This window comes from Lampetra fluviatilis, chromosome 56 (assembly GCF_964198595.1).
Source record: "Lampetra fluviatilis chromosome 56, kcLamFluv1.1, whole genome shotgun sequence".
NCBI classification, from domain to species: Eukaryota; Metazoa; Chordata; class Hyperoartia; order Petromyzontiformes; family Petromyzontidae; genus Lampetra; species Lampetra fluviatilis.
In genome coordinates, this window is record NC_136330.1 from 6,383,423 (window position 1) to 6,408,155 (window position 24,733).

The 24,733-nt window shown below is 56.6% G+C and overlaps 1 protein-coding gene across 1 annotated transcript in view; it reads left to right on the forward strand.

Moving 5' to 3' along the window:
• Nucleotides 1–16,608, forward strand: part of LOC144950154 (long-chain-fatty-acid--CoA ligase 4-like) — a 38,269-nt gene extending 21,661 nt beyond the window's left edge. The window contains 8 exon segments of the mRNA XM_078880215.1: nucleotides 983–1,122; nucleotides 4,860–4,917; nucleotides 4,919–5,033; nucleotides 6,011–6,085; nucleotides 8,270–8,464; nucleotides 10,551–10,665; nucleotides 14,293–14,450; nucleotides 15,505–16,608. Coding sequence (XP_078736341.1) covers nucleotides 983–1,122; nucleotides 4,860–4,917; nucleotides 4,919–5,033; nucleotides 6,011–6,085; nucleotides 8,270–8,464; nucleotides 10,551–10,665; nucleotides 14,293–14,450; nucleotides 15,505–15,662 — 1,014 coding nt within the window. The 3' untranslated portion in view covers nucleotides 15,663–16,608.
• Nucleotides 16,609–24,733: the final 8,125 nt, after the last annotated feature.

A 24,733-nucleotide genomic window follows, 5' to 3' on the forward strand; every position in this document is an offset into this window, starting at 1 on the left:
AATGGGTGGGTGGGTGAGTGCGTGGGTGGGTGGGTGAGTGAATGGGTGCGTGGATGGATGAGTGGGTGGGTGAGTGAATGAGTGAGCGGGTAGCTGAGTGAATGGGTGGGTGTGTGAGTGAATGAGTGATTGAGCGAGTGGGTGAGTGCGTGGGTGAGTGAATGAGTGAGTGGGTGGGTGAGTGAATGGGTGTGTGGGTGAGTAAATGAGTGAGTGAGTGGGTGAGTGGGTGGGTGAGTGAATGAGTGAGCGGGTAGCTGAGTGCATGGGTGGGTGGGTGAGTTAATGGGTGAGGGAATGGGTGAGCGGGTGGGTGAGTGAATGAGTGAGCGGGTGGGTGAGTGAATGGGTGGGTGAGTGAATGAGTGAGCGAATGGGTGAGCACGTGGGTGAGTGAATGAGTGAGCGGGTGGGTGATTGCACCAGTGTTTGGTGGGTGAGTGAACGGGTGAGTGGGTGGGTGAGCGGGTGGGTGAGTGCACCAGTGATTTGGTGGTTGAGTGAATGGGTTGGTGGGTGAGTAAATGAGTGAGTGGGTGGATGAGCGGATGGGTGTGTGAGCGGGTGGGTGAGTGAACAAGTGAGTGGGTGGGTGAGTGAACGAGTGGGTGGGTGAGCATGTGGGTGAGTGAACGAGTGGGTGGGTGGGTGAGTGGCTCGGTGAACGAGTGAGTGGGCGGCGGGTGAGTGAGTGAACGAGTGAGCGGGTAGATGAGTGAGTGGGTGGGTGAGTGAACGAGTGAGTGGGTGGGCGGGTGAGTGAGTGAACGAGTGAGCGGGTAGATGAGTGAGTGGGTGGGTGAGTGAACGAGTTAGTGGGTGGGTGAGTGAACGGTTGAGTGAACGGGTGAGTGAACGGGTGAGTGGGTGGGTAATGCAACATTTCCGATGTATGGTAACGCACTATTATATTTCGTTACAACGCACTGCCCTGTAACACACCGCATTACAATGCAATGCCCTCTGCGTTGTGCCCTGCCAGGAGATCCTGGACCGCATCCACAAGTCGGTGCTGGCTCGTGTGCAGGGCATGAGCGCCCCACAGCGGGCGCTCTTCAAACTCGCCTACAACTACAAGCTGGACCAAGTCAGCAAGGGCTACGACGCCCCCCTCTGTAACTGGTGAGTTGGTACAGCCCTGGGGGGGAGGGGGGATTTGGGTGGTGGTGGAGGTGGGTAACTACCTGGACCAGGTCAGAGAGGGCTACGACGCCCCCCTCTGTAACTGGTGAGTTGGTACAGCCCTGGGGGGGGAGGGGGGATTTGGGTGGTGGTGGAGGTGGGTAACTACCTGGACCAGGTCAGAGAGGGCTACGACGCCCCCCTCTGTAACTGGTGAGTTGGTACAGCCCTGGGGGGGGAGGGGGGATTTGGGTGGTGGTGGAGGTGGGTAACTACCTGGACCAGGTCAGAGAGGGCTACGACGTCCCCCTCTGTAACTGGTGAGTTGGTACAGCCCAATAACTTGCACAGAGACCCATAGACTCACACAGAGACACATAGACTCACACATAGACCCATAGACACACACAGAGACCCATAGACTCACACATAGACCCACAGACACACACAGAGACCCACAGACACACACAGAGACCCATAGACTCACACAGAGACCCATAGGCTCATAGAGACACATATACTCGCACATAGACACATAGACTCACACATAGACACATAGACTTACACAGAGACCCATAGGCTCATAGAGACACATATACTCGCACATAGACACATAGACTCACACATAGACACATAGACTTACACAGAGACCCATAGGCTCATAGAGACACATATACTCACACATAGACACATAGACTCACACATAGACACATAGACTTACACAGAGACCCATAGGCTCATAGAGACACATATACTCACACATAGACACATAGACTCACACATAGACACATAGACTTACACAGAGACCCATAGGCTCATAGAGACACATATACTCACACATAGACACATAGACTCACACATAGACACATAGACTTACACAGAGACCCATAGGCTCATAGAGACACATATACTCACACATAGACCCACAGACTCACACATAGACCCACAGACTCACACAGAGACCCACAGACTCGCACAGAGACCCACAGACTCACACAGAGACCCATAGACTCACACAGAGACCCACAGACTCACACAGAGACCCACAGACTCGCACAGAGACCCACAGACTCACACAGAGACCCACAGACTCGCACAGAGACCCACAGACTCGCACAGAGACCCACAGACTCACACTAGGACCCACAGACTCACACAGAGACCCATAGACTCACACAGAGACCCATAGACTCACACAGAGACCCACAGACTCACACAGAGACCCACAGACTCGCACAGAGACCCACAGACTCACACAGAGACCCATAGACTCACACAGAGACCCACAGACTCACACAGAGACCCATAGACTCACACAGAGACCCACAGACTCACACAGAGACCCACAGACTCGCACAGAGACCCACAGACTCACACAGAGACCCACAGACTCCCACAGAGACCCACAGACTCACACAGAGACCCATAGACTCACACAGAGACCCACAGACACACACAGAGACCCACAGACTCACACAGAGACCCACAGACTCACACAGAGACCCACAGACTCGCACAGAGACCCACAGACTCACGCAGAGGCCCACAGACTCGCGCAGAGACCCACAGACTCACGCAGAGACCCACAGACTCACGCAGAGACCCACAGACTCGCACAGAGACCCACAGACTCACACAGAGACCCACAGACTCACACAGAGACCCATAGACTCACACAGAGACCCACAGACTCACACAGAGACCCACAGACTCACACAGAGACCCATAGACTCACACAGAGACCCATAGACTCACACAGAGACCCATAGACTCACACAGAGACCCATAGACTAGCACAGAGACCCATAGACTAGCACAGAGACCCACAGACTCACACAGAGACCCACAGACTCACACGAAGACCCACAGACCCACAGACTCACACGAAGACCCACAGACTCACACAGAGACCCACAGACTCACACATAGACCCACAGACTCGCGCAGAGGCCCACAGACTCACGCAGAGGCCCACAGACTCACGCAGAGACCCACAGACTCACACAGAGACCCATAGACTCACACAGAGACCCACAGACTCACACAGAGACCCACAGACTCACACAGAGACCCACAGACTCACACAGAGACCCACAGACTCACACAGAGACCCACAGACTCACACGAAGACCCACAGACTCACGCAGAGACCCACAGACTCACACAGAAACCCACAGACTCGCGCAGAGACCCACAGACTCACGCAGAGGCCCACAGACTCACGCAGAGACCCACAGACTCACACAGAGACCCACAGACTCACACAGAGACCCATAGACTCACACAGAGACCCACAGACTCACACAGAGACCCACAGACTCACACAGAGACCCACAGACTCACACAGAGACCCACAGACTCACACAGAGACCCACAGACTCGCGCAGAGACCCACAGACTCACGCAGAGGCCCACAGACTCACGCAGAGACCCACAGACTCACACAGAGACCCACAGACTCACACAGAGACCCATAGACTCACACAGAGACCCACAGACTCACACAGAGACCCACAGACTCACACAGAGACCCACAGACTCACACAGAGACCCATAGACTCACACAGAGACCCACAGACTCACACAGAGACCCACAGACTCACACAGAGACCCACAGACTCACACAGAGACCCACAGACTCACACTAGGACCCACAGACTCACACAGAGACCCACAGACTCACACAGAGACCCATAGACTCACACAGAGACCCATAGACTCACACAGAGACCCACAGACTCACACTAGGACCCACAGACTCACACAGAGACCCACAGACTCGCACAGAGACCCACAGACTCACACAGAGACCCATAGACTCACACAGAGACCCACAGACTCACACAGAGACCCACAGACTCACACAGAGACCCATAGACTCACACAGAGACCCACAGACTCACACAGAGACCCACATACTCACACTAGGACCCACAGACTCACACAGAGACCCACAGACTCACACAGAGACCCACAGACTCACACTAGGACCCACAGACTCACACAGAGACCCACAGACTCACACAGAGACCCACATACTCACACTAGGACCCACAGACTCACACAGAGACCCACAGACTCACACAGAGACCCACAGACTCACACAGAGACCCATAGACTCACACAGAGACCCATAGACTCACACAGAGACCCACAGACTCACACAGAGACCCACAGACTCACACAGAGACCCACAGACTCACACTAGGACCCACAGACTCACACAGAGACCCACAGACTCACACAGAGACCCACAGACTCACACTAGGACCCACAGACTCGCATAGAGACCCACAGACTCACACTAGGACCCACAGACTCGCACAGAGACCCACAGACTCACACTAGGACCCACAGACTCGCATAGAGACCCACAGAGACCCACAGACTTGTACAGAGACCCACAGACTCGCACAGAGACCCACAGACTCGCACAGAGACCCACAGACTCACACAGAGACCCACAGACTCACACAGAGACCCACAGACTCACACAGAGACCCACAGACTCACACAGAGACCCACAGACTCACACAGAGACCCACAGACTCGCACAGAGACCCACAGACTCACACTAGGACCCACAGACTCGCATAGAGACCCACAGAGACCCACAGACTTGTACAGAGACCCACAGACTCGCACAGAGACCCACAGACTCGCACAGAGACCCACAGACTATAACTCCCTTACCACCTCCATGTACCCCCTAACCCCCCCGCCCCCCCCCCCCCCAGGCTGGTGTTCCGCAAGGTCCGTGCGACGCTGGGGGGCCGCGTGCGTCTGATGCTGTCGGGGGGGGGCCCCGCTGTCCCCCCAGACGCAGCGCTTCATGAACGTGTGTTTCTGCTGCTCGGTGGGGCAGGGCTACGGACTCACAGAGACCTGCGGAGCCGGGACCATCTCCGAGGGTGAGCAGTGGGATTGCAGTCGAGGTTGCAGTCGAGATTGCATCGAAATTGCGTCGAGGTTGCGTCGAGATTGCGTCGAGGTTGCGGCAAGGTTGCGTCGAGGTTGCGGTGGAGATTGCGTCGAGGTTGCGTCGAGGTTGCGTCGAGGTTGCGTCGAGGTTGCGTCGAGATTGCATCGCGATTGTGTCGAGGTTGCGTCGAGATTGCGTCGAGGTTGCGTCGAGATTGCATCGCGATTGCGTCGAGGTTGCGTCGAGGTTGCGTCGAGATTGCGTCGAGATTGCGTCGAATTTGTGTCGAGATTGCGTCGAGATTGCGTCGAGATTGCGTCGAATTTGCGGCGAGATTGCGTCGAGATTGCGTCGAATTTGTGTCGAGATCCCGTCGAGATCGCGTCGAGATCGCGTCGAGATTGCGTCGAGATTGCGTCGAGATTGCGTCGAGATTGCGTCGAGATTGCGTCGCGAAGATTTTGTTGAGGGGAGCGGTGGTGTAGTGGTTCACGCCCCGCTGCGCGACCCGGGTTCGATTCCCGCTCACGGCCAACACCTCAGTGACGATTATCTGAACCGGTCTTGGGCCTCCCCTAGGTCGACTCAGCCTTAAACGAGTACCTGGTGGTTGGTGTGTAGTAAACATCGCCACTGGGGAGACAAAGGCGGCCGGGCGTGGTGCTGGCCACCCACCCCCTCGTGTGCCGTGCCGGCCTTCACAGGTGCTCGCTAACAGCACTTGCCCCTACAGTCTGTTACAGGCTACACGGGGGATCTTTGTTTTTGTTGTGTTGGTGATGGCGCTGTGTGTGTGATGTGACTGTGTGTGTGTGAGATGCTGTGTGTGTGTGATTGTGCTGTGTGTGTGTGTGTGATGTGACTGTGTGTGTGTGTGATGCTGTGTGTGTGTGTGGTGCTGTGTGTGTGTGATGCTGTGTGTGTGATGTGACTGTGTGTGTGTATGACGTGTGTGTGTGTGCTCAGTGTGTGATTTCAGTACGTGCCGTGTGGGAGCGCCACTCAGCTGCTGTGAGATCAAACTCAGAGACTGGGAAGAGGGTGAGGGAACACCACACACTCCACCATCACCACCATCACCTCCACCATCACCACCATCACCTCCACCATCACCTCCACCATCACCTACACCACCACCATCACCTCCATCACCACCATCACCTACACCACCACCATCACCACCATCACCTCCACCATCACCACCATCACCTCTTCCACCACCATCACCTCCACCATCACCTACACCATCACCTACACCATCACCTACACCATCACCTACACCATCACCATTACCTCCACCACCATCACCACCATCACCTCCACCACCATCTCCTCTACCACCATCACCACCACCTCCTCTACCACCATCACCACCACCTCCACCACCACCATCACCTCCACCACCATCTCCACCATCACCTCCACAACCACCACCTCCACCATCACCACCATCACCTCCACCACCACCATCACCTCCACCATCACCTTCACCACCACCATCACCTCCACCATCACTTCCACCACCATCACCTCCACCATCACCTCCACCATCACCTACACCATCACCTCCACCACCACCACCATCACCTCCACCACCATCACCTCCACAACCACCACCTCCACCATCACCACCACCACCACCACCACCATCACCTCCACCATCACCTTCACCACCACCATCACCTCCACCATCACTTCCACCACCATCACCTCCACCATCACCTCCACCACCTCCACCATCACCTCCACCACCACCATCACCTCCACCATCACCTCCACCACCACCATCACCTCCACCATCACTTCCACCACCATCACCTCCACCATCACTTCCACCACCATCACCTCCACCATCACCTCCACCACCACCACCACCACCTCCACCATCACCTCCACCATCACCTCCACCATCACCTCCACCATCACCTCCACCATCACCTCCTACACCATCACCACCAACACCATCACCTCCACCATCACCTCCTTCACCACCATCACCTCCACCATCACCTCCACCACCATCACCTCCACCACCTCCACCATCACCTCCACCATCACCTCCACCACCACCATCACCTCCACCACCACCATCACCTCCACCACCATCACCTCCACCACCATCACCTCCACCACCTCCACCATCGCCTCCACCATCACCTCCACCATCACCTCCACCACCACCATCACCTCCACCATCACCTCCACCATCACCTCCACCATCACTTCCACCACCATCACCTCCACCATCACCTCCACCACCATCACCTCCACCACCTCCACCATCACCTTCACCACCACCATCACCTCCACCATCACCTTCACCACCATCACCTCCACCATCACCTCCACCACCATCACCTCCACCATCACCTCCACCACCATCACCTCCACCACCTCCACCATCACCTCCACCACCTCCACCACCATCACCTCCACCACCACCATCACCTCCACCATCACCTCCACCACCATCACCTCCTCCACCACCATCACCTCCACCACCACCACCATCACCTCCTCCACCATCACCTCCTCCACCACCATCACCTCCACCACCACCACCATCACCTCCACCACCACCACCATCACCTCCACCACCACCATCACCACCACCATCACCTCCACCACCTCCACCATCACCACCATCACCTCCACCATCACCTCCACCACCTCCACCATCACCACCATCACCTCCACCATCACCTCCACCACCTCCACCATCACCACCATCACCTCCACCATCACCTCCACCACCTCCACCATCACCACCATCACCTCCACCATCACCTCCACCACCACCATCACCACCACCATCACCTCCACCATCACCTCCACCATCACCTCCACCATCACTTCCACCACCACCATCACCTCCACCACCACCTCCACCACCACCATCACCACCACCACCATCACCTCCACCACCTCCACCATCACCACCATCACCTCCACCACCATCAGCTCCACCATCACCTCCACCATCACCTCCACCATCACCTCCACCATCACCACCATCACCTCCACCACCACCTCCATCATCACCTCCACCAACACGTCCACCACCATCACCTCCATCATCACCTCCACCATCACCTCCACCATCACCACCTCCACCATCACCATCACTTCCACCACCATCACCTCCACCATCACCACCAACCCCCTCCTCCTCCCCCCCCCTCCCTCTCCCCCCCCCCCCTCCTCTCCCCCCCCCCGTGGTTCCAGGTGGCTACCGCGTGACCGACCGTCCGTACCCGCGGGGGGAGATCCTGGTGGGGGGGGGCAACGTTGCCATGGGTTACTACCGGGACGAGCGCCGCAGCGCCGAAGACTTCTTCACCGAGCCGGCGAGCGGCCAGCGCTGGTTCTGCACCGGCGACATCGGCCAGATGCACCCAGACGGGTGCCTGCAGGTCATCGGTGAGGTCACCGTCGTCACCACCACAACCACCACCACAACCACCTTCACCACCGTCACCTTCACCACTACCACCACCTTCACCACCACCTTCACCATCGTCACCACCACCACCTTCACCATCGTCACCACCTTCACCACCACCGTCACCATCGTCAACAACAACCGCCATTCGCCACTAAGTGGCGGTTACGTCACCACGACGCTTGTGCCAGGCCATGTGCACCTTGAGGCCACGTGAAGTGTCGAACGCCCGCTGGCAGGAGGTCACGGGGCAGACCCAGCAGGTGCCACGGGTCGACTGACCGAGATGACCGAGATGACTGGCTGATGCACCACCTGTGCCCCCTACTGTGCCAACTTGCTGTGCTTTAGCCACCCGGCGCTCCGCTCGTTGTTGTGAGCGTCGCTCCTCCGCCCTCCGTTGTTGTTGGAGGGCGACTGCCTCCAACTGCCCAGTAGCGTCCTTCACGAGCCTCCTCCACCGAGGCCGATCTTGACACCGCTGGTACCAGTCATCGGCAAGTCCACTCAGCTCCACGTCCTCCTGTACCACATCACTCCATCTCTTCTCTAGCCCGTGTCGCGGCCGTTTAGCCCCCTCTATGCGGCAAAACAGAAGCTGTTTAGGCATGCGGTGGCTGGGCATGCGGGCCACATGACCCAGCCAACGCAGCCTTGCCTGCCGGAGGAGCTCACCGATGGGACTTTGCCCAGATCTTTCAAGGATTTGTGAGCTCCTCACACAATCCAGCCTGGTTAAACCCAGGATGGATCGTAGGCAGGCCAGCCTAAATGTTTCCAACCGCCACCACCCTCACCATCGTCACCACCTTCACCATCGTCACCACCACCACCCTCACCATCACCACCACCACCACCTTCACCATCATCACCACCACCACCCTCACCATCATCACCACCACCACGACCTTCACCACCATCGTCACCACCACCACCTTCACCATCATCACCACCACCACCTTCACCATCATCACCACCACCACGACCTTCACCACCATCGTCACCACCACCACCACCTTCACCATCGTCACCACCACGACCTTCACCACCATCGTCACCACCACCACCTTCACCATCATCACCACCACCACCACCACCACCTTCACCATCATCACCACCACCACCCTCACCATCATCACCACCACCACGACCTTCACCACCATCGTCACCACCACGACCTTCACCACCATCGTCACCACCACCACCACCTTCACCATCATCACCACCACCACCCTCACCATCATCACCACCACCACGACCTTCACCACCATCGTCACCACCACCACCTTCACCATCATCACCACCACCACCTTCACCATCATCACCACCACCACGACCTTCACCACCATCGTCACCACCACCACCACCACCTTCACCATCGTCACCACCACGACCTTCACTACCATCGTCACCACCACCACCTTCGCCATCATCACCACCACCACCCTCACCATCGTCACCACCACCACCACCTTCACCATCGTCACCATCGTCACCACCACCACCACCTTCACCATCGTCACCACCACCACCCTCACCATCGTCACCACCACCACCTTCACCATCGTCACTGCCACCGCCATCTCCCATCACCACGGCCACCCCCTCCCTCATGAAGGTAGCGCGTGGAGCCGCACCAGGGAACGTGATCCACCCTCCATCGCCATGGAGCACGCGTCTCGCGTGTCACACGTGTGTAACGTGCGCGCGTCGACGCGTGTGTCCATGTGCAACACGTGTAACGCGCGTCTGCGTGTGACGTGCATGTGACGTGCGTGTGACGTGCGTGTGACATGCGTGTGACATGGGTGTGACATGCGTGTGACGTGCGTGTGACGTGCGTGTGACACGGGTGTGACACGCGTGTGACACGCGTGTGACATGCGTGTGACATGGGTGTGACATGGGTGTGACATGCGTGTGACGTGCGTGTGACGTGCGTGTGACGTGCGTGTGGCATGCGTGTGACGTGCGCGCGTCTGCGTGTGACGTGCGTGTGACATGCATGTGACATGCGTGTGACATGCGTGTGACATGCGTGTGACATGCGTGTGGTGGACTCAGACCGCAAGAAGGACCTGGTGAAGCTGCAGGCGGGCGAGTACGTGGCGCTGGGCAAGGTGGAGTCGGCACTGAAGAACTGTCCCTTGGTGGACAACATCTGTGCCTACGCTAACAGGTGGGGGGCGACCGCACCGTGACCACCACCGCTCCACCACCGCTCCACCACCGCCTCCGCTCCACCCTCACTACTCCTCCACCCTCACTACTGCTCCACCACTGCTACCGCTCCACCACCACCACTGCTACCACGCTACTACCACCGCTACCGCTCCACCCTCACTACCACTCCACCCTCACTACCACTCCATCCTCACTACAGCTCCACCACCACTACCACTCCACCCTCACTACCACTCCACCCTCACTACCACTCCACCCTCACTACCACTCCACCCTCACTACAGCTCCATCCTCACTACCGCTCCACCCTCACTACCACTCCACCCTCACTACAGCTCCACCACCACTACCACTCCATCCTCACTACCACTCCACCCTCACTACCACTCCACCCTCACTACCGCTCCACCACCACTACCACTCCACCCTCACTACCACTCCACCCTCACTACCGCTCCACCCTCACTACCACTCCACCCTCACTACCACTCCACCCTCACTACCACTCCACCACCACTACCACTCCACCCTCACTACCACTCCACCCTCACTACCACTCCACCCTCACTACCACTCCATCCTCACTACAGCTCCACCACCACTACCACTCCACCCTCACTACCACTCCACCCTCACTACCACTCCATCCTCACTACCACTCCACCCTCACTACCACTCCACCCTCACTACCGCTCCACCCTCACTACCACTCCACCCTCACTACCACTCCACCCTCACTACCACTCCACCCTCACTACCGCTCCACCCTCACTACCACTCCACCCTCACTACCGCTCCACCCTCACTACCACTCCACCCTCACTACCACTCCACCCTCACTACCACTCCACCCTCACTACCACTCCATCCTCACTACCGCTCCACCCTCACTACCGCTCCACCCTCACTACCACTCCACCCTCACTACCGCTCCACCCTCACTACCACTCCACCCTCACTACCACTCCACCCTCACTACCACTCCATCCTCACTACCGCTCCACCCTCACTACCACTCCACCCTCACTACCGCTCCACCACCACTACCACTCCACCCTCACTACCACTCCACCCTCACTACCACTCCACCCTCACTACCACTCCACCCTCACTACCACTCCACCCTCACTACCCCTCCACCCTCACTACCACTCCACCCTCACTACCACTCCACCACCACTCCACCCTCACTACCACTCCACCCTCACTACCACTCTACCCTCACTACCACTCCACCCTCACTACCCCTCCACCCTCACTACCACTCCACCCTCACTACCGCTCCACCCTCACTACCGCTCCACCCTCACTACCACTCCACCCTCACTACCACTCCACCCTCACTACCGCTCCACCACTACCACACTGTACTGCTCCACCACCGTTGTGGAGCGCTGGTTAATGCGCTACGAACCCGGCGACCCGAGTTCGATTCCCGTTCACGGCCACGAACACCAAGTCACGAATGTCTCAACCGGTCCTGGGCCTCCCCTAGGTCGACTCAGCCTCAAACGAGTATCTAATCGTAAGAAGATCGCGACCGGGGAGACAAAGGCCGACCAGGCGTGGTGCTGGCAACCCCCCCCCCCCCCACCCCCTCGTGTGCCACAGTGCCGGCCTTCACGGGTGCTGCTACTCGCCAACACAACTTGACCCCAACACTCTGTTAAGGTCACACGGCAGAGGTCGCAAACGGGTTTTGATTCCTTACCCCCCGTACCCGTACCCGGCCGCACCAGGGTCGCAAACGGCTACCCGTACCCGGCCAGGTACGGGTAGCCGGGTATCGGGTAGGGTACGGGTATCGGGTACCCGGTTGCGACCTTGGCCACACGGGAAGATCTGGGGAAGGCGCCACCGAGCAGATCGGCTGCTCAGTGGAGGTGGAAGGAGAAGCGATGGAGGCCGATAGCGGCGGGCGCCTGCTGGTGACGACCAAGAGGGCGCAATGGCCGGCTTCGACCCCAGCTCCTCAGACAGAGTTCGGAAAAGGGACATTGATTGTCGCGGACGCGAGCTGGGTGCCGCGCGATTTTGTCCCCTTTAAAGGCAACCCTCCCCCCCCCGCCACGGAACGGATCAAGAGACCGAAGGGCTGGAGGAGGTTGCCTGCACTCGGGACGGAGCCTGGTGAGGTCCCCGTTCCCGGAACGTCGGCAGATACCGGAGGGTGGGTTGGCGCCGACGGGAAAGCTCATGGTGATGACCTGGAGAACGATTTGGACGGGAGGGCGTCCCCCCAAAAGCTTGGAGGCTGGAGAGACCAGGCTGAGCCCGGGGAATGCACGCCCGAAGCCCTCCTCCTCCGGTGGTGGTGGAGGACGGCGGAAAAAGAGAAAAAGGGGAATGTGGCGAGGGAGCTGGCAAAAGTTTTCCCCGGAAGGTACTCCCTTGCGGGGGTGGTAGTGGACGTGAGGTTTGAGCCACGTAAGTATGGTTTCGGCGCCCGAGAGGTCGAACGGATAGCGGAAATAATGGACAAATCGGGGCTGTTCCCCTCCTGTTTGGTGGACGAAGACGAAGAGGAAGAAGACGAGAGGATAGCCTGGGCGAGGGAGGTCAAGGAGAGGGAGGCCATGAAGGCCAGCGGCGATGCGCGGGTGAAGGCGGCGACCGAGGGAGCGAAGCAGCCGCACCCGGCCTCGCCTGCCTCATCGTCGCAGGGGAGCGGGGTGAGCGCCGTCAGCGGTGGCGCCCCAACGGGATGGAGGGAGAGGCCGAAGGCCTGGCCTCCGATGGCCGAGATGGAGTGCTCCCCCGAGTATCTCCTCGGCTTCCTAAAATGGTCATACGGGAGGCGAAACATCCACGTGCGGGACAGCTTCCCGAATAGAAAGAAATTTATGAGAACGGCCCAGCGTGTGGTCCATGACCCGAGTACTTTCGGGTACAGTCGCCAGGAAATATTCCGGGTCAAAGCCTTGATGGGCAAGGTCCGAAAACAGCCACCATCCCCCCCCCCCCGCCCCCCCCCCTCTCCCCCGAGGCGTTGAGGACGACGCCACTACCGCCGCCGCCAGCCGGGGGGGGAGGTGAGGAGGTGGGAGTGGAGGGGATGTCATGTTAGGAGAAGCCCTGCCAGGCGAAAGGGTGTCAAAGCCCGGAATGTCATTGGACACTGACTGTGAGGCGGTGGCGATGTGGTGCGCGATGGCTGGGCAGTGCTTGGTGTTGCCATGAGATGACCACGCCGAATGCACTCGGACTTGTTTCAGTGCAATTTGCGCCGGAACCTGAACGACGCGCACACCGGACATTGACTGTGATGCGGTGGCGATGTGTTGCGTGACGATCAGTGAAGTGTGGTTGTTGCCATGAAGGCATGTACATTTTGTTTGGCGATCAAATGAAGTGAATGCTGTTGCCATAAAGGCATGTACGTTCGTTTTGATGCACGGAAAGGCTCCGGCGCCATTGGCGCAGGAGGAAGAAAATTGTTATAAAAAGTCAAAAAAGTCTCTCTGTCTCTCTCTCTCTCTGTCTCTCTCTGTCTCTCTCTCACTCTCTCTCTCACTATCTGTCTCTCTCTCTCTGTGTCTGTCTCTCTCTCTCACTCTCTCTCTCACTATCTGTCTCTCTCTCTGTCTCTCTCTCTCCGTCCGTGTGCCGCTGTGTGGCGCAGCGAGCAGGCCTACGTCATCGGCCTGGTGGTGCCCAACCGCGTGCGCCTGACGCACCTGGCGGGCCAGAAGGGTGTGGGGGGCTCCTGGGAGGAGGTGTGCAACAGCCCCCTGCTGGAGGCCGAGGTGCTGCAGGAGATCCGCGACATGGCCGTCAAAGGTGGGGGCCGCTCCACCGCCACCCGCGCACCACCATCGTCATCATCATCGTCACCATCATGATCATCATCACCGCCATCATCATCATCACCGCCATCGTCATCGTCACCACCACCATCGTCATCGTCACCATCATGATCATCGTCACCACCACCATCGTCATCATCGTCACCATCATGATCATCATCATGATCATCGTCACCACCATCGTCATCGTCACCATCATGATCATCATCATGATCATCATCACCACCATCATCATCATCACCACCATCGTCATCGTCATCGTCACCATCATGATCATCATCATCGTCACCACCACCATCGTCATCGTCACCATCATGATCATCGTCACCACCACCATCGTCATCATCGTCACCATCATGATCATCATCATGATCATCGTCACCACCATCATCATCGTCACCATCATGATCATCATCACCACCATCATCATCGTCATCGTCACCATCATGATCATCGTGACCACCACCATCGTCATCATCGTCACCATCATGATCATCATCATGATCATCGTCACCACCATCATCATCGTGTCACTGCAACTGCCGTCACACCACTGCACCCACCATCGTCACATCACTCTACCCACCACCACCATCACACCACTGTACCCACCACCATCATCATCGTGTCACTGCAACCGCCGTCACACCACTGCACCCACCACCATCGTCACATCACTCCACCCACCACCACCATCACACCACTCCACCCACCATTGTCACACCACTCCACCCACCACCATCATCACCACTCCACCCACCATCATCACACCACTCCACCCACCATCATCACACCACTGCACCCCCCCCCCCCCCACTCACCATCACACGGCGCAAGTTTGAAATTTGAAATATTTCGAATTCACAAAATCCGCCGTTCACCAAAATGGAATGGACGGAGCTGAAGTCGCGAGCCGTAGTGCGACGTGAGTCGCCCTCCGTGTGTTCACCCCCCTGCCCCCCCCTGCCCCCCCCCCGTGCCCCCCCCCGTGCCCCCCCCGTGCCCCCCCATCCCATGCACACGAGCAGTGAAGCTGGAGCGCTTTGAGGTGCCGCGCAAGGTCCGTCTGAGCGCCGAGGCGTGGACCCCCGAGACGGGGCTGGTGACGGATGCCTTCAAGTTGAAGCGCGTGGCGCTGCGCACGCACTACCAGCACGACATTGAGCGCATGTACGCCGCCAAGTGACACGTGTACACACACGTACACACAGACTCGTGTACACACGTACACACAGACTCGTACACACACAGAGACACGTGTACACACAGAGACACTTGTACACACACAGAGACACGTGTACACGTACACGCACGCACTACCAGCACGACATCGAGCGCATGTACGCCGCCAAGTGACGTACACGCAGACTCGTGTACACACAGACTCGTACACACGTACACATGTACACACGCAGACACGTGTACACACAGACACATACACACGTACACACACGTACACGCACGCACTACCAGCACGACATCGAGCGCATGTACGCCGCCAAGTGACGCGCGTGTACACGCAGACACGTGTACACACGCAGACACGTGTACACGCAGACACGGAAATCGAACCCGGGTCGCCGGGTCCGTAGCACGGCGCGCTAACCGCTGCACTACCAACCCCCACACACACACACATACTCACGCACACACACACACACAATCAGCAACGTAATTCGCCGCGAACGAAATGGGGGCAATGGAGATCCCCTGAGATGCTCTCGGAACATTTCGGCCAAACCGGGCGAGCCGTGAGCCGTTCACGAAGGAGGCGCGCGTCCCTGTACACTGCCCGTGACGCTGCATCGTCTTATTTGTATACACAACAGGTGGTCCTCGACTTACGAACGCCCGTACTTACGAACGCCCGTACTTACGAACGCCCCTACTTACGAACGCCCCTACTTACGAACGCCCCTACTTACGAACGCCCCTACTTACGAACGCCCCTACTTACGAACGCCCCTACTTACGAACGCCCCTACTTACGAACGCCCGTACTTTACGAACGCCCCTACTTACGAACGCCCTTACTTACGAACGCCCCTACTTACGAACGCCCCTACTTACGAACGCCCCTACTTACGAACGCCCCTACTTACGAACGCCCGTACTTCATGAACGCCCTTACTTACGAACGCCCCTACTTACGAACGCTCCTACTTACGAACGCCCCTACTTACGAACGCCCCTACTTACGAACGCCCCTACTTACGAACGCCCCTACTTACGAACGCCCCTACTTACGAACGCCCTTACTTACGAACGCCCCTACTTACGAACGCTCCTACTTACGAACGCCCCTACTTACGAACGCCCCTACTTACGAACGCCCCTACTTACGAACGCCCCTACTTACGAACGCCCCTACTTACGAACGCCCCTACTTACGAACGCCCTTATGTACGAACGCCCCTACTTACGAACGCCCCTACTTACGAACGCCCTTATGTACGAACGCCCGTACTTACGAACGCCCCTACTTACGAACGCCCCTACTTACGAACGCCCGTACTTACGAACGCCCCTACTTACGAACGCCCCTACTTACGAACGCCCCTACTTACGAACGCCCGTACTTACGAACGCCCTTATGTACGAACGCCCCTACTTACGAACGCCCCTACTTACGAACGCCCCTACTTACGAACGCCCCTACTTACGAACGCCCGTACTTACGAACGCCCCTACTTACGAACGCCCCTACTTACGAACGCCCGTACTTACGAACGCCCCTACTTACGAACGCCCCTACTTACGAACGCCCCTACTTACGAACGCCCCTACTTACGAACGCCCGTACTTACGAACGCCCCTACTTACGAACGCCCCTACTTACGAACGCCCCTACTTACGAACGCCCGTACTTTACGAACGCCCCTACTTACGAACGCCCCTACTTACGAACGCCCCTACTTACGAACGCCCTTACTTACGAACGCCCCTACTTACGAACGCCCCTACTTACGAACGCCCCTACTTACGAACGCCCGTACTTTACGAACGCCCCTACTTACGAACGCCCGTACTTTACGAACGCCCCTACTTACGAACGCCCCTACTTACGAACGCCCTTACGTACGAACGCCCCTACTTACGAACGCCCCTACTTACGAACGCCCCTACTTACGAACGCCCGTACTTTACGAACGCCCTTACTTACGAACGCCCGTACTTACGAACGCCCCTACTTACGAACGCCCCTACTTACGAACGCCCCTACTTACGAACGCCCCTACTTACGAACGCCCCTACTTACGAACGCCCTACTTACGAACGCCCCTACTTACGAACGCCCTTACGTACGAACGCCCCTACTTACGAACGCCCCTACTTACGAACGCCCCTACTTACGAACGCCCCTACTTACGAACGCCCGTACTTTACGAACACCCGTACTATACGAACGCCCGTACTATACGAACGCCCGTACTATACGAACGCCCGTACTTCACGAACGCCCTTACTTACGAACCCGGCTTCCGTGACAGAAACAAAAACTTGAATGCTGAACCGCGGGACGATTTTGTTCAGGGGAGCGATCCTCCGCCAGATTGAGTCCCTTTTTGTTGAACCGTAACACGATGACACCGACTGTACGGGCTTTTAAACGCGGTGCATTGTTGGGTTTGCAACAAATTGTGTTTGTAACTCGAGGACTCCCCCGTATGCGCATGCACGCCCACCAATCAGAATGATGATCATTTACAGCCTGTTGTCAATCACCCTGTTGGATGTGGGGGGAGCGTGGGGGGGGGGGCATGTTGTTTGACCATACTTCACCACTGTTGCGAATTTCGCGAAGCAACTACTTGAAACTAAAGCGATTTTAAACTTTTTTTTTTATTTGACGAGGTTAAGCCCCCCATCCGACCGAGCTAGTGAGTTCTTTTTCAGAAGCGAAGCCTGGCTATCGCAAATGATACCGGCTTAATCATCACGTGGACATTTACAGCAGCCCAAAATACTCTGAATGCGTGACGTTGATTCTATGAGACGAAGGGGGATTCGGGAATCCGTTTGGATATCTCGCCTGCCCGCTCGTTCGCCGCTGTTGTTGATGTTGTCACTGTGTTATAACGGGGACCGCGAGGGGCTGTACATTCTCCGCGTGAAGTATTTCTGTTTTTCGGATGCATATTTATTTCGCTACAACGATGAAAATCGGCGACGTTGACGTTAAAGGGAGATTTAAATGTGCTCGCGTGATGAGGGATTAGATGAAAATCGACCACTTTTTAGTTTTTTATTACAATTCTTGGATATATATTTTTTTCTCCCCAGGATTACCGTTTACACCGCAAATTATTTAACGCGCCTTGGAAGTTAACAAAAAATGACGTCACAAGCACCCCCCCCCCCCCCGCCCAATCCACGTGACATCACCACGTTTGGCGGGAAGCATGCACTAGTGACGTCATTTCCCGTGACCGCATTTTCTGTGACGTCATTTCCCGTGACCGCATTTTCTGTGACGTCATTTCCCGTGGCCACATTTCCTGTGACGTACCCCCCCCCCCCTCGTCCCACGTGACGTCGTATCGGGATAAATCAGACCGTCTGTAATTTAATGTTGGAGGCCACGTGGCACGCGCCATTTTTTTTCTCCCATTCCAAAAAAATCGGGAACGTGTCCTCTGGCGCCGTGTTCGCACGTAAACGGTTGTTTGTTTGTTTGTTCGTTTTTGTTTGTTGATTATTTAAACGAAAGTCGCAAAACTCTCTGTCTGGGTTGTTAGAGGCATCATCCATCGGCTGATAGGTTTTGAAGCTAGAAGACGGCAGTTTGATCTTCGCCGATAGAATCCGTCAACCCGCTCTGGTTACCGGCACGACGCTGACCCACGATCGTCGACGCGATCACCGTCGCGATCGTTGATGCGATCACCGTCGCGATCATCGACACGTCGCGATCGTCTTTGGGATCATCGTCGCAACCGCGATCATCGCCCGTCGAACAGAAGCACAATCATTTCAGCCAAGTAAATTAGCCCTTGCCCAGCAAATGTTTTCTCGCGACGTTTTTCTCTTTAAATTGACCGCACGACGGTTCTACGACCTCACCATATTCGCAGGTCTCTGTAATTACTCTATTTGTGTGCTGTGAAGAAGGGCCGTTGCCCGAAACGTCGGACACAGTGTCACAGGCGGACGCGGTCGAGTGTCTTTGTGCTGGCGGCAACCCTAAGAGTGGGCCGGTGGGTGGGGACTACCCACCCCCCCTCCCCCCCCCGCGTGTCCTGGCTGACTGCTCCCGCCAAGTAGAAGAAGAAGTCCCAGTCGTGGACTCGAGACGCCTTGCAGCCCCCCCCCCCCCGCTCTGCAGGGCAAAGGCGCAGCACCTGCAATGCCCCCCCGCGTTGTCACTGCCGTGGCCTCCGCTGCTGCAGGTCTCCACCACCACCACAACCACCACCACAATTTACCCCACCACTACATTTGACCCCACCACCACACTTGACCCCACCACAACCACCACCACACTTGACCCCACCACCACCACACTTGACCCCACCACCACACCACCACCACACTTTACCACCACCAAACTTTACCCCACCACCACACCACTACCACACTATACACCACCAAACCCCACCACAACCACCACACCCCACCACCACCACTACATTTGACCCCACCACACTTACACCACCACACTTTACCCCACCACCACAACCACCACACTTGACCCCACCCCCACGACGTGTGTGCATGACCTATCCGATCGACTTTTAGTTTCGACGGTCGGTTTAGGCCCCCCCCTTCCCCCCGGGGTAGAAACTATTATTTGCTGGGTGGGACAGAGGTTCGGGGTGAAAGGGAGGTGGGTGAGGGAGGGTGATAAAAACACGCGTGTTCCACATGCCGCGCCGGGGTGATGATCTGGCTGCTGCAGCTGCTCATGCAGCTGCTGAAGCTGCTGCTGCTGCAGCTGCTGCTGCTGCTGCTGATTGCTGCTGCTGCTGCTGCTATCAGCTATCAGCAGATGATGCTTTGTGCTTCATGATGAGGTTTGTTTATTTCGTTAGAGGTCGCGTGAATGTATCGTCACCACCACCACCACCTTCACACATCACCTCCGATTAGCGCGGTTGGCTGCGTGCGCTGCGAAAGAAACGACCAACTCGTGTTTTTATTTTGCCAGGGGGTCTGTGGGGCCCCACTGAGCTGTGTGGCTCTTTGTTCAGAAGCGGCCCTGGCCGTCACAAGTGATGGCCTCGACGAAGTGGACTTATCATCATCATCACGTGGCCATTTGTATCAGACGCCAAATAACTCAAAACACGCGCGGTGTCGATTCTAAACGTGGATGGGGAAAAACCGAAGGACCGGGAGAAAAATCCACGCGAACTCCAAATATACAGCAGCAGGCATCGTCAGGGTTGGGATCGAACCCACGACCTCCTGTACACCGGGCGAGGTAGTCAACATCTCCTAGCCACCGTGATGATGATGAGAGAGAGAGACACGCAAACTCCAAATATACAGCAGCAGGCGTAGTCAAGGATGGGATCGAACCCACGACCTCCTGTACACCGGGCGAGGTAGTCAACATCTCCTAGCCACCGTGATGATGATGAGAGACACGCAAATTCCAAATATACACCAGCAGGCGTTCGGTTCTGAATGGAACCCACGACCTCCTGCACACCAGGCGAGGTAGTTAACATCTAGCCACCGTGATGATGATGAGACACGCAAATTCCAAATATACAGCAGGCGTCGTCAGGGTCGGGATCTAACCCACGACCTCCTGTACACCAGGCGAGGTAGTCAACATCTAGCCACCGTGATGATGATGAGACACGCAAATTCCAAATATACAGCAGCAGGCATCGTCAGGGTTGGGATCGAACCCACGACCTCCTGTACACCAGGCGAGGTAGTCAACATCTCCTAGCCACCATGATGATGAGAGAGACACGCAAACTCCAAATATACAGCAGCAGGCATCGTCAGGGTTGGGATCGAACCCACGACCTCCTGTATACCAGGAGAGGTAGTCAACATCTAGCCACCGTGATGATGATGAGACACGCAAATTCCAAATATACAGCAGCAGGCATCAGCGTCGGGATCGAACCCACGACCTCCTGCACACCAGGCGAGGTAGTCAACATCTCCTGGCTACCATAACGAAGTTCAACAGACAGCCAATTAGCAAGGCTGTTACATGTCGTGAACAGGAGGCGTCCCCAATCGGTGAGAACCTCAGCACCACACCGGGTTGCGTGTTGGGCGCAACCCCCCCCCCCCCCCCCGAGCAACGTTTTACAATTCGCGTTGACGACGTTTCGGTGTTGAAAATGTTGCCAATTTGCTCTTCACACGCTCACACGTGATGCCGAAGTTGTCACTCGCTGGGCACGTGTGTGCCCTACTATCTGTGTGTCCCCTATTGTCTGTGTGTGTCCCCTATTGTGTGTGCCCTATTGTTTGTGTGTCCCATTTTGTCTGTGTGTGTCCCCTATTGTGTGTGTGTCCCCTATTGTTTCTGTGTCCCCTACTGTCTGTATGTGTGTCTCCTACTGTCTGTGTGTCCCCTACTGTCTGTGTGTGTCCCCTATTGTGTGTGTGTGTCCCCTATTGTGTGTGTGTCCCCTATTGTTTGTGTGTGTCCCCTACTGTCTGTGTGTGTCCCCTACTGTCTGTGTGTCCCCCCTACTGTCTGTGTGCGTAGAAACTTCTTTAGCACCGTACGTAGCCAACCGTGGCTTTATTGGAGGTGCGCGGTGGGGGGGGGGCACAAACTCACGAAGCAGTTTCGAAAGAAATTAGTTTGTCAATGTGGACGACGATGACGACGACGATGATGACGATTATTTAAAAGTGCACTGCACACCTCCCCCCGGCGGCTTGCTGATATCGCAAAGGGAGAGAACGTTCCAGACGGCCGCAGAGGCTTGTCCCAGAGGCGCGGTGACCCCCCCCCCCCTCCGCCGCCTTTGTCCGACGGTTTGGCCAGAACCAAAAACAAGCCGCGCACGTTCTGATCTCAAACGTGGCGCGCATTACCTGTGGGGCCGTGTCGGGTGCTGGTGGGTGGGTGGTGGGAGGGGTTACGACACATTTCACATTTGAACATTCGCTCGATCTCAACCTATAAACCCGACGACACTTTTTTTTTTAATCACGAACAATATCGCTTGTCAACTCTGCTATGTACTGCGTTGCTGTTGTGCACCGCGCGCTTGTTGATACGGGGGGGGGGGGCATGGGGCGGCGTGGATTGCTGGAGAGTCAGAGCCGTCCAGAGCGGTGCGGGTGGAGAGACGAGGCGATCGACCGTCCGCCCTGGGCCCCGCGCTTTGGGGGGCGGGGGGGGGGCGGAGGGGATCCGCACCCCCCCCCCGTGGACGGCTCTGACTGGGCAGCCACTGACTTGGCTTTGCTTGCACGGACGCCCGTTGTGTTTGTCAACCTCTTGCTGAGTGACGATGATGCTTGCGGTGGTTACTTGAAGCGAATTCGGTGGTGGCGGTGGTTGCTGTGGCCGGCGCCTTGTTGTTGTGGCAGGGATGGGGTGGGGTGGGGTGGGGGGATGGAGGCAGAGGTCGCAACCGGGTACCCGATACCCGTACCCTACCCGATACTCGGCTACCCGTACCCGGCCAGGTACGGGTACCCGTTTGCGACCCTGGTGCGACCGGCTACGGGTACGGGTAGGCCGTGAGTCACTGGTGAGTCACCGTTTGTCACTCATTTCCCAACGTCTTGTCTCTTCTCACAATTCAAGTTCCTAGAATCAACCCACCCGCGCCTGCAACATGGCTTCATCCCAGAGGTCCAATCGGGTACCTGTACCCTACCCTACCCGTACCCGGCCGGGTACGGGTAGCCGGGTATCAGGTAGGGTACGGGTACCCGTTTGCGACCCTGGTGCGGCCAGGTACGGGTAAGGAATCAAAACCCGTTTGCGACCTCTGAATGTAGGAGATGACGGGAGGGGAGATGATGCGAGACAGAGATGATAGAGACGCGGTGAGATGAGACGTATTTCGACTTAAAACTTTCGTGACTGCAGGAATTCATATTCTTGGTTCTTTCGGTAAAGACACGTGGATAGAAACCCAAAATGTAAATTAAGATGAGACGCAGATGATAGAGACGCAGCGAGACAGACACAGATGGGACAGACGCAATAAGATGAGACACAGATGGTACAGACGCAGTGAGACAGACAGATGGTACAGACGCAGTGAGACAGACACAGATGGTACAGACGCAGTGAGACAGACACAGATGGGACAGACGCAATAAGATGAGACACAGATGGTACAGGCACAGTGAGACAGACACAGATGGTACAGACGCAGTGAGACAGACACAGCATTGGGATAAGACAGATCGGATGTCGACAAAATCGATATCAATGTAGTGACGAGGCAGATCGATTCTCGACGACAGACAAATTGGCGTTATGTTCATTCGGACAGCGAATTCACTGATATTTGATATCGCCCCCTAATTATGTTTTTAATCACGAACCCTCTCCCCCCCCCCTTCCTCGAATCCCCTAGAGAGACTTGGAAATGGGAGGTCGCTTTGTTTTTGCCTCGCTTGTGCATTACAGCCACCACCGAATCGAATGTTTTGTGTCTCAACACACTGGGGAAGTGACCTGTGAAAAGAATAATATATATAGCCGTCGTCGTGGAGAATGTTAATAGTTTAAATCATTAATGCCTCCTCCACATCTCTTTCTCTACGCGTACAGATTAAAAACATGCGGATGTAACGTACAAAACACGCGTCCCACCCGCCACTAAGGGATACGTAAGCACACGAGTACAAACTCGGGACCGGTTTCGACTTTTCACTGGCTCATCAGCAGCAGCAGCAGTCAGACTTTTCTTGAAGAAATTTCTGGTGAAACTGCCCAGATGTTTATACGCCGGAGGCAGAGGTCGCAATCGGGTACCCGATACCCGTACCCTACCCGATACCCGGCTACCTGTACCCGGCCGGGTACGGGTAGGCCGTGAGTCACCGGTGAGTCACCGTTTGTCACTCATTTCCCAACGTCTTGTCTCTTCTCACAATTCAAGTTCCTAGAATCAACCCACCCGCGCCTGCAACGTGGCTTCATCCCAGAGGTCGCAATCGGGTACCCGATACCCGTACCCTACCCGATACCCGGCTACCTGTACCCGGCCGGGTACGGGTAGGCCGTGAGTCACCGGTGAGTCACCGTTTGTCACTCATTTCCCAACGTCTTGTCTCTTCTCACAATTCAAGTTCCTAGAATCAACC